At 38.5% G+C, this 12,376-nt stretch overlaps 1 protein-coding gene across 1 annotated transcript in view; it reads right to left on the reverse strand.

Annotated features, from left to right (window-relative positions):
- The window catches only part of F5 (coagulation factor V), a 35,349-nt gene extending 29,397 nt beyond the window's left edge, over positions 1–5,952 (reverse strand). The window contains exons 1-3 of the mRNA XM_009814430.2: positions 5,792–5,952; positions 2,630–2,721; positions 1,149–1,271 (exon numbers count right to left, since the gene is read on the reverse strand). Of these exons, the coding sequence (XP_009812732.2) occupies positions 1,149–1,271; positions 2,630–2,721; positions 5,792–5,952 (376 nt within the window). The remainder of the gene's footprint in view (positions 1–1,148; positions 1,272–2,629; positions 2,722–5,791) is intronic.
- Between the last annotated feature and the right edge of the window lie 6,424 nt (positions 5,953–12,376).

Genomic DNA, 12,376 nt, shown 5'->3' on the forward strand with positions numbered 1-12,376 from the left:
ACAATCAATTCCAAAAGCTTAGTTTGTTTCTTGCCTATATAATACTTCAGCTTCAAAGAGATAACTCATGATTCCATGCACATTGTGGTGAGTAGCATTGGGGAGAGTAGCTATTCCACCATCCTGTTTCTTAGAGATTAAAGATTTCCTAGAAGTGTCATCACTGCCAAAAGGTGGGGCTCTTCATCACTCTGACTAGGGTTAGGATGGCATGAAGCTTCAGCCTCTGCTCACTGATACTCTGTGGAGGAATACTGCCCACTCTGTCAACTTTCTAATTGTCTCTCATAAAGCCATTGCACAGGCTAAGCATTGCCTTGCTGCCTTAGACCTTTTGTGCACTGTGTATCCAGATGGCACTAATGGCTCATATCTATGACTACCATATCCAACAAATCTGCAACATGACAAAGGGGAGCCAGAGAATCAAAATCCTAGGTGAAAAGGCACATTAATAAGATAGTCAAACTGACCTGCCTATCACTTCCAATAACATGTTGTGTTCAACTCTGAGATGGCGTTGCTTTGAATAAATTTGTAAACTACAGGTCAGAGCTCTTGCTTAGCACCCAGGGCAGGGCAATCCAAGAAGCATGGGCAATCAAACTCACTCTGTGCTAGTGCAGACATTTAACTGTCAATTTGGTCACAGTTTATGGTCTATTTTTGCCAGTCTCATGAGGGTTCCAGGAGCAAAACACCAAAAAGCTGAGCATCAGAACATGATCAGCACTGTCAACTGCCTTTACCAATAACGCCTTGATGTATACTATTGCAAGGGATTTGGAAAAGTTTTAAGACCTGTATTTAAGAGTTTACATGCCCCGAAATAGAATATTTTGCAATTACATGGGGGGTTCGACCAGATGACCTCCAGAGGTGCCTCCCAACCTCAACCACTCTGGAATTCTGTGAAACAGTATTAACAGGCAGCTGGTCAGGAGACTGTGCATGTCAGATGACACTCATATTCCTAGCGTTACAGTGATGAACAAGAAATGAGCTAACAATGGGTGTGAAGCTTTAATCCAGGATCAATAGATATCTGTGTTACACATATCCTCAAACATTGGTCTGGGCCCCTCTCAATATTTCATGCAGTAGTCTACAAGTAAATGAACAAAACATGGAGTTTTTATAATGTTTACCTTCTGCATTTTTGTTGTAAACTATGCCTTGGGGATGAATACTGACCGGCTTGTCAGCCATATTCTTAAGGTGAACTACTAAAGTATCTCCCACTTCAGCACGCAGAGTTGGTCCCAGAAGTCCTGTAGTTATTCAAGATAAAGAGAGAGGAAAATGTGAGCAAAACAGCATGTTTAGTGAAATGAAGCGTTCTCTCCCCCCGTTAGGGAACATGAGCTCTCAAAGTACAAGTTGCAAAATTAATACGGGCAGAGAATGTAATACCACTGCAATGAAGATTTACCCGTAAAAAAGCACGTGGGGATTTATAACGTTCCTGACTACGAGCTGCAGGTTTTAAATCACGTATCTGGCAACTAGCACTTAAAAATTACAGGAAAAGATTAGATCTGGGGGGGAAAAAAAGTTATTTCCAGATACAGAAAATTTATCAAAAGGTTCATTGGGAATTTCTAGGAATCCAGACATTTTATAGTTTAAGAGTTTAGAGAAAGGCATTCAAGCACATTTCTTTGAGTAGCACTCTCAATGCCAGAAGTCACAGAATAAAAAGATCTTTCAATCTCAAAGTGTTATCTAAAGAAATAATCAGTTCCATGTTGCAAATTTCTTGAGGTATAGCCTGCAAAAGGTTTCAAGAGGGGCTTGTATCCCTACTCCCCAGGTTGCAAAAATAAGCAATGGACAAAACCTGCTAAGATAACCTTTGGCTTGTTAGTGTCTTTCCTTGTGAACTATTTTGTAAATTTATTTCCCTGAAAAGAAAGCAGCAGTTTCAGAAAACACAGCAGAACAAACAAAACTGGAAGGAATCAGATCACAGATTAGACCTTTCAGGGCAACTTGTAACAATTTCGTATCACCAACCTCCCACGCATTTACTTTGAAATCTAAATCTGAACATCTAACATCTAAAGTTATTTTACCTATTAATATGAAGCGCAGACAGACTGTATAAGTACTCTGCGTAAGTATCAGAACACAAGTACCATACTTATGTATGGCATAAGTATGAGAACTTGCCTCCATCCATTTAAAGCGTCTTCAAGCAGTAACAGACACAAAGGCCAGGGGACATCTTTCACACCCAACCTCATAGTTTTTCTTTTCCTTTCCACTGATCTATCAGAAACATATTCAGCCTCAGGCCTTAGGCACCTTCCATGTGAATTTATAGTGTCACCACTGTGACTGTGCCTTACAAGTCTAAATGCGTATGGGAAGTCTCACCAGATGCTGAAAACAAAGGGAACAACTTTGTACCATGCAATGAATTTGCAGATAGCACTGAGCCCCAGCCTCTGAAAATCCAACCTCCCTATGGCCTTTCAAAGTCTAGGACACTGTAGAGACCTCATCCCTGTGCCTTTTTGGTTTACGTGCAAAACAATGGACACAAAAGGACAAGCTTAGTTAGCTTGTTACTGGCTTTACAACAAGCAACAAACAAAAATACTCAGACCATTTCCTTCCTGTTTACCTGCAAATATATTTGCTGGCTTTTCTTTTTTAAAATCCACTTCATATTCTCTGTAAGAAATTTTCTTAAACACAGGATCTGAATGTTCCAATCTGAAACCAAAAGAGTTAAAAATTAAAAGGACAAAGATTCCCAGAGATGTCATTGCTGTTTAATAGATATCTCAGAAAATGAATCCTGGAATTACATCTAGTCACTCGCACATTTTGCTGAAGGCAAGACACACAGTCCAACTCTTTGTAGTGTCTTCCCCTCTCCCTCTTACTCTATTGCATCTGTGATGTTCCTGAGCTAGGTCATTCCATATTAGACATTCAATTATAGTACCTAGCACAGTTTACCCCTGATTTTGCTGGTGGTTTCTATAGGTCCCTTTTTGATTCTGCGGTGAAGAAGTCTTTGTTTTGTCCATTTAAGACACAGAGGAAGATGTCTTGACCATGCTTAACCTAGAAAGCATCTGACAAAACACAGTGGAAAAAACCCTGAATTTCTCTTTACTCAGCCCCATGCTTGAACTTTAAGACTCACCACAAGGATTCTACAACAGCATTAACAGCAAGCTCCTGTAGCAGCAATGACCTTGGAGGCGAGCACAAAACCGTTCCCTGACAACAACTAAGGATCTCACAGCAAGTCAGAAAATTGATTTCTGAGAAACACTGCAAGTGTCCTTAGTCTTGTTACGTAAATGAATCAGGCACCCAGCAGACCGTACAATGTTTTCTTAGAAAATATTTAGGCAAGCAGAAGGAAACAAGCACACAACACTTCTCAACATTACTTCCATTCCAGAAGAGGGCTGGAGGGATAACAGCCTGTATTTAGTTTCACATTTATTGGTTGATTTCTTACAGTATGTATGATGACTGGATCCAACAGTAATTCCATTTTTTTGTAATGCCCTTTCAGGCACATTTGATAGCGGGGAGTTGATGGGCTGCTCAAGCACAGAGAAGCTGGGCAGAGATATCAACGAAGTGAGCTCACTCTGTTATCCAGGGTCCATAAAGGGGAGATCTCTTTTTGTAGAGATCTTCTGTAAATCCCTCAGTGACACAGTCTGGCAACAGAAGAGTCAGGCAGAAGCCGTTCATGTTTCAATTCATTCCCCTCTCTTTAAAGTCACTGATAAAATTTTGTTTCACTCTTTAAGGAGAAGGACCTGATCCACAACCTTCATTGACAAGTGCTGCCCTAATGTGGCAACGTTCAATAGAATATGCATGTAAGACTATGGGGTGGAAGAGGAAATTTATCAACACCAGTTGTATAGCTAGAAGGAATAAAACATGTAGCTTACTAACACTTCAGAAATCTCAGACTACGCAAGCAGGTCTAGTTACATAGCTTTCAAGAATGGCAGCAGCAATGCTGCGTGCACTGATAATATGTTTTCATTTTGCTCTGAAGTGTCTTATAAATAGCACTTGGACATGGTAACAAATCTCTACGAAGATAAGATGACTGACACTGAGAGAAGTTGTGTCCTTTTCTAGCCTGTATGATTGGAAAATTAAGGAAATAGTTCAGGAAGAACCTATTTTCTTTTCAGCCTCTCTTCAGTTATTTAGAAGCAAAAGCAGCTAAGTATCAGATTCTTACACTGTATTTAGACATTCAGCTTCTGCTGAAGTCAGAGCAAGTTACATACCCAAACACCTTTGGGATCCAAGCCATTAGCTCTTCCTTAGTGATCATTTTTGTGTTGGGGTTTAGGGGTTTTTTTGAGTTAGACTTCTGTAAGCTCTACAAAGTTCATCAGACCCATTCAGGATGTGACTTGCTCTAAATACTTACGGGAGATATCTCAATAGGCACTGTGTATGAAAAACTCCTAGCTAATCACAGATTATTTCAACTGAGGTTTGAGGCAGTCTTGTGGGTCTCTACTGCACGAAAACAGTCTATTCACAATGTGACATTTAACGAAACAGCAGTTGATGCTTATATTGATGCATCCAGTGCAGATGAGAATGAAGTTCTAACTACTAAATTCACAAGCCCGGGTCAATACTTAAATGGCATTTGGCTTCATATTCCTACATTTATATCCTGTTTTCTTCTGTCTGGCCAGTTTGACACTATGCTTATACTAGCTGTATTAAACTTCGAAGGGGAGTTTTAGAAATCATAGAAACTTCATTTTAAGCCTTGAAAAAAGAATTTTTAGAAAGTCTAAATCTGAACTGGAAATGTCCTTTCCATAACATCCAGAAATGCAATACATATTTTTAAAAAATATCACAAACTGAACAAAAATAAAGAAAACAAGCCATCCACCAATATAAAAAAAAATGCAGTAGTATCCAAATACACCTTTCAACGTAGGAGAACAAGTAATTTGTACCATTTCATGCCACTTCATGAACAAATAAAAGCTGTGTATGGTGACTATAGTGAGCACAGCATAAGAATGAAGCCCAATTTAAACAGAATTCTAAATTACGTCCAGGTTTTGTCATCTGTAGCATTGCACTTGCAGTATTTATAATCCTAAGAATAACAGTGGTAATACAAATAAGATATTTTATATGCTTGATTAGTGTATGCTTGTAGGCTGGCCATTCTGCAATGCTATCTAAAAAAAAAAAAAATCAGTATTTTCACTTAATGAAGTATAGCAATGCTTGATCCTACAACCTCTACTCGGTAGAACTCGGGATGGACATTTCACAAAAACTACTGAACAACTCATAAACATAGCTAGTTCCAAAGTTCATCAGGCTCTGATTTAAGTGAAAGTGATAGTATCCAAATCGGAACATGTTTATTCCTTCAGCATATTCTAAAGTCTGAAAGTTTTCGAAATCTTACCAAACCATGGCTCAACTTAACATTGCTCAAAATCCATATACCTAAAATAATTACATTAAAAAAACCAAACATCAACCCACACAGAAGATGATAAAAAGCAAGCCCTGGAACATATTTAACAAAAGTGCTCTGAAAACATGAAAATAATTCTATCCACTAACAAACTATATAAAAAGGAGCTTTTAATACTTCACTGGCTCCAGTACAGATCACGCTGTTTAAGTCACACAAGTTCCTCTGAAGTCAACAGATCAGGCTCTAAAATTCCACAGGAGACTGGAAACATAAAACACTTTCAGTCACAAGAGAGACTAGTATCATCCTTCTTATCCTGTACTTTGTTACCTGGACTTTTCCTCAGATTCCGGTTTGTAGGTCCAGCTAGTGATCTGAGCAGCTATATAGTGCTCCCTGACCTTCATAGCTCCCACCACACGCTTCTCTGAGTCTGGCCACCATGAACCAAGCAGAAGCAAGAGAAAAAGACGCGTGCAGCGGAGTGTCATGGTACAGATGCCCGTTGATGCTGCTCTGGAAGACAAGGCAGAAACCGCTGCTTTTATTGCTGTTGCTGCTTCTAACTTCCCCTCAGAAATGAAATAATTGTGATGCAAGAGGGTAGCAGCATTTGCTACGCTCAGGTCATTGCTCTTCACCTCCTCCCCTTGCTGACAGGGATCCAATAGAGATAAAAAACTGTTTAAACTACTTTTCTTCCCCTCCTCCACACCATCTTCAGTGAGCGACAAGCACCCAGGAGAAGCAGCTTCAGCCCCACTACAGACTGTGTTTGGGTCACTGTCTACTGAAGCAGCAGGATATCAGAGGCAGAAAACAATTACTTAGATTACTTACAATTACAGGATGTTTGACTTGCATGGTTCGGAAAAAGGGGGGAGGCATATTTTCTATCTTCCCAGAAAACAGAAATCCAGCACACGGCTGGCACCGATGGAAATTTCTCAGTAGATGCTACATCTCCTAAGAAATCATTCCCAGTTAGAAAGCAAAATGCTGAGGGATTAGGTTTGGGGACTAGAAGTGGATGCAGAGCAACATCTAGTTCAAATCACCATATACTGCACACTCATCATAGTCAGTAACCTTCCCAAACATGTTGTCAGCTTCAGTTTGGTTCCCACTACACTCTCAAGTACCTCAGGTAATGGATAACGAATGGGCTTCTCAGTGGCAGCTAACAGGTCAGCCTGAAGACTTGCCCGTAGTCAGAATCCTTCTAATCTAGTCTTGATTAGCATCTGTTGACATTTACCTAAAGAGAAATGATTAGGAAAATACCTTTTGATAAGCTAATTACCAATGTCAACTATATCACCAAAAATGTTTCCCTGCTTTTGCCAGTGCTGAGGAGTTTGTCAAAACAACAAGAAAATTGTTGAGTGTGTTTCCCACACACTGGAATTACTTGAAAAAGAAAAAAAATCCCTATTTTTTCATGGGTAGAAGATTACAACAGCTTTTTCAATAATGTTTTGGATAGAAGATCACAACAACTTTTTCAATTATGTTTTGGCTAATGTTTTCAGAAAAAATTACCTAAAACTCCAAATCAAAATAATTCCACTCCAGATCCAGACAAAAATAAGGACAACATTTCCTCAGACTACTTCAAAAGAAAACCTGATCAATTCTAGGTTTGATATATTGTTCAACAGCAGAATGGTCTAACTGGCAGCTTGGTTAATTCTATCAAAACTATATGGTACCACATGGCCTTAGAAGGGATAAGGAAGATGGCTGGAAAAAAAATTGATGAAGACCAATAGCTAAATGCTCCCTGCCAAAACTTCAGGATACTTTGGCACCTAAACCTGAAAACAACCGTGATCACTTAGACAGCAGAAGAGTACAGCCATCGTGGAATAGTTTCGAGGCAGCATACTAAACTTATTTACCTTCTGTTGCATCTGCGTGGAGTTAACCACTTGTTTCCATGAGCCACTCTGACACATACATTCTGTATGAAACAGATTCAAAACCCAGAATCCAGCAAACAATTAGGTTGGACCAGAACGCGTGCACTGATATTGAGGAGAAAATCTTGTGTAAACACAGTCCAATAGTATTTCATTACTAATTAATTATTGTTTTGATCAAGGAACTCAGCATAATCCTTAGTAAACTACTTCAATAATTTTAAAGTAAAAAGTTATAACAGTTGTCTCATTTCTACTCCGGTCCCAATCTCATCTCTGGCTCAGGATCTATTTCAATGCTGGTGCTTAAGAGTTTGATAGTTGGTGTGAAAATGCCTGTAATTTAGATTTTATGAAAGAAGTCTCTGGGCAGATGGACAATTCCTTCCTTCGATCCAGAACTGATGGGAAGCAGCTGGTGCTGAAGTGCCTGGCACATTCTGTTAAACCTAAACCATCTTCACTTTTAAGTTAGCTTGTCTTATCTCCAGGTCTTCAACATTCATACAGAAGCACAGAGAAAATATCATGCAACTCTATCAGAACAGAAACTGATTCATGTTTGACTCCAATCTCTACCCATTGGGCTTTACAATACTGTTCCTAAAGCTCTTTCCCATACAGGGATTTGAAGACCTTTTTGTATTCTTATGTGACTGGCTGAGGAGATGAAACTGAAATACACTTTAAACAAATCTTTCTGTGATTCTGTTTAATGAACTAAGTGGTTGAATTTGAATTTTCCATTATAGGTGGGTTTCTAATACTTAATTCTATCCTGTAATAAAAACCTAAAATATTGCAGGTTAAGAATTAACACACAGAATACCTGCCTAAAACCCCTTGCTCTGTGACTGTGAGTTGGGAATCATCCAAGCTGACATCAATTAGCTACTTCTCTTTTATCCATTTTGATGAATTTGGGGGTTGTACTTTTCACATTTCTTAGCCGATAAATCATGCAGTACTAATCAAATGGTAAAAGGAATCAAAATGCATTCCATCAGTGAAATTACTTTTATAAGGGTGGCTGATAATATTGATAGTTTTAAAGAAGAGTATCAGATTAGACCAGATATCCTTTCCATTAAGCTACGCCAATTAGCATGTATTACCCTTCTTTAACCCTTTAAGAACAAAAAGTCCAATATTGGCTATTCCTTTATTTTTCCTCTTGCCACACCTCTTAGGATCAATGTAAGATTGAGCTGCCAGAAATTATCTGGGTCAGCCTTTTTTTTTTTTTGCCTTTTTTTTTTCCTTTTATTTAAGCTATTGCAACACGTTGTGTCCTCTAGGAAGTTTCAGAGTGTTCTGAAAATAATTATGAATAATCCAAAGACCTTGTTCCCCTCCACCTGACCATTAATTTCTAAGATCCACAATTATATCCTCTGTCTGACATGGTGAAAGTCTAACACATACACATAATTTTTTTAGTTAGCATTGGTTGCCTGCAAGCTATTACTATTAGTCACATGACAAATGACTACAGAACATGTTCTTCAGGCTGAAGCCTTCCAAGACAATGCAACTTTATTGTTTATTCATAAGTTTAGCCATGATCTTAGCTGCTTCTACTTCACAACACTGCACACTTCATATTTTATCCTCATTGCTTACCCACATGGTCAAATATAATTTACACTTGGTCACCAGCAGCATCACAAGATCTTGTGGGCAAAAGCCATGCACGGGGGAACACAGGTCTAGTCCATACCGGCAAAACAATCTCTGCAGCACAATGAACAATGTTATTCCCAAAACGAAGCAGTACCTTTGGGATGTACCGATACTGAAATGCCAAATGAAAACAAAGCATGGAAAGAGAAGCATTAGCAATACTTTTTAACACTAAAAGCAGGTCTGCATCTTCTAACTGGGGAAGGTTGCTGTCTGTTCTGACACCCAGTAATTATGGTCCTAGTTCTTGTTATGCTACATGCGAAAACATACTAAAAGAGTATACTCACAGTACTGCTCTAAGGCTGACCTTTAAAACTAACTGGCATTGCCAGTTTTTTACCCAGAATAGCCTAGGCTGAGTCTGAGTAATCAAGAACAGTTAACTCTTTAAAGGAGCTGTAAAGTGGTGATTTGCAACTTTTTTTCTGCGAATTATAGATTAGTACCCACAACAAACATCGTTCTACTTTATCACAAATGCTATCCTAAATGCTAGCAGGCAGCCATATCCTGATGGCTGCCATCAGTTTTAACAACTGTATTATAGTGACTGAGAGGGAGCTAGTATAGAGAAGAAAAAGTTGTAAAACAATCATTGAATTGGTTGCTAATAATGCCCTAACATAGATCTCTCTCTCTCATTCAAACACACAAATCGATGCACAATGGTCCAGCAAGCGTACTTTGTTTAGTGCAGGGTGAAAGGATTTCATGGGCAAACAAGGAGTTAATTATTGATCAGCAGTGAACACGAGGTTCTGAATGTAGGTAAAAGACAGAGGGGGCACTTACCAAATCTGCCAGGCACAACTCGGAACAGAAGCCATCAGATAAATATCCTCACTTCTGGAAGAAGGCACTAAAGCCCAGAAAGGTTAATCTGTGAAACAGCTCATTTTACACATTTAAAGTAGATGTATTCTGTCAAAAACCACACAAGCAGGCAAAAAGACAAGACAGCAGAGAAACTTAGGCTTTCAGACCACTTATTCGAAAGGAATACGTAGATGTGTTTTGTACTTGATGGCAGCTCATATAAGAACACATTCTGCATAACTGTTAAAAGAAGGTAGGCTGTGTAACTTGCGTGGTCACAGAGACTACAAGGCAGTGAGAATGTAGAACAGCATTTCAGACTGGTCTGGTGCTGAAGGCTTCAGAAAATACATAATCATGTTGACGTAAAGCTGAATACATTCACATCTTCTAAACCTGTATTTTTCCTTAGGAGAAAAGCAAGTGCCCTTGATTAGAGCTGGCTGTTTCTCCAGCCACCGTGTTTGCCAAAACCAATGATTCAGCAGGACCCAAAACTATCTGCACAGAAATGCTGAATACAATAAACAGTTTCTGAGAAAAAGAAATATGTGGATTTTCTGAATATTGCAAAATCTAAAATTTCAGTGCTTTAACAAATTTGTCTAAGGCTTTTGGTCTGAAAAAAAATTTCATTTTAAGGAACAAAAAGGAGGACACCCAAGCTTCCTCTCTTCAAAAACTACATTAATAATGTCTGACTCAAAACTTTGGACTGACCCAAAAGAAGCTTTTTTTTTTTTGACTCTGCATGCTTAATTTTTGCCAGAAAATTTTCAGTTTGACTCCACACAGAATTTTGCTGCTACTTTAAACTGTGTTTGTGTTCTCTGTGTTCCAGTTTGTCTTCTGTACTAAGAGATTTATTTGCCCAGGCTTACAACTGATATGCTAAATGGGACCAACTGCCCTCATGCTACGTCAGTCTAGCAGCATATTCAACTTGGCTTTCTTTCTGTAGAGAATAAAAGTGGTAAGAATACCAGTGCCCACAATATGATGTTAACCAGGTGGTACAGGATTGCAAGAGTTTGCAACCAGGAAGATTTGCATCTTTTTATCGTAAATCCTTGTTGGAACTGAAAGTGGATTATCAAAAAAAGTGAGCCTCTTAAGAAATAATTGTAAACACACCTACTTCCAACAATAGGTATGATACTTTGAATGAATTAACTTTTTCTTCTTTCATATGGTTGTATTTTCTACACCTAGGTGTCTATTTTTTTTTTTTAAAAAGTAGATATAGAGCAATTTTTATAGTTACTAGCAGATAAGGTTATTTTCCAATAGGAAAGCAGATAGGTATGTTTCAGGAAGAAACATGGAATCAGTATGTTTTTAGCATAATAAGACACTAAATTACATCTGTCCCTATGGACTTTACAACACCCAGACAAATTCAAGGCATTCCAATTCTCTAGCAACGGATCAGGCTGTTTGTTAGCAAGCTGGTTAAACAAGCTCCACTTTCCCACACCTAAAAATGAAGCCACAGAAGGACAAAGTTGAAATTGCCCTCATTCTTTAACACTATTTCCACACTTCGTTATTTATAGTTTAGACTTTGATTAGAATTTTAAAAGACTAAATACAGAAGTGCACTTTCCATGTATTGCTTGGAAGTTACTGCTTTGATTTTTTTCTTCTATGTTTATTTTTTACTGGAAGCAAGTATTTCTTGTATTTTCAAAGTATGTCATGTAAATTGAGGCCTAGGTATCTTCACTTTGACAACAGAGCTTATGATGGTAATTATTTTCAGTCTCTGTAAGGTTATTCCCTTTTCATCATAATCCATTCCCTGTGGTAAAATTTTAACTTTGGTTCAGATTCAGCGGAATCAAAATTTCACCCACATCTTCACTGCGTGCAGCACCTGTAAACTAGAACGTACTCAAAGTCAAAGATGAAGAGACAAGAGATCTAGAGGCAAGTAAAGAGCCACAAGAACTGTAAGATGTGCAGTAGGAAAGGGACTTCAGCAGAGCAGAACTTCTCAGGAGTTATTCTAATGTAGAGGGTAAATTCAGACTACTAGTGACTAGATAGGATTTGCCAGAAACTATAACTGAGGTGACTATGTTTGCATATGTTTATAGCAGTTCCTACAGCAGCAATCTTCACTTCCAACAGGAATTTTTAATACTAGTCCCAAACAGAAGAAAAGGATTAATGTACAGTATAACTGCTGCAAATGTACCCAGGTCAAATTTGTTTGCTCAGGTACTTTGATATCCAGCCAGGCAGAGCACCACATATCAGTCACCAAGCACCAGGTTTTGTGATACTAGGTATTTCTGTGCTTCAAATGCCATAAGACATTAAATATCGTGGTGCTGATGGGAGCCATTGGCAAGTCTCCTCAGTTCTGCTGCTCCTCTGTTTTTCTGCTATGGTCAGAGAAAAAGGCCTTCATCAATTTACACTTAAAAAAAATCACGCCACTTACTTCTGTCAACAGCATGACAAAGAAGAATGTGTTACTTGTTAA

This window comes from Gavia stellata, chromosome 1, assembly GCF_030936135.1.
Source record: "Gavia stellata isolate bGavSte3 chromosome 1, bGavSte3.hap2, whole genome shotgun sequence".
Classification (NCBI taxonomy): domain Eukaryota; kingdom Metazoa; phylum Chordata; class Aves; order Gaviiformes; family Gaviidae; genus Gavia; species Gavia stellata.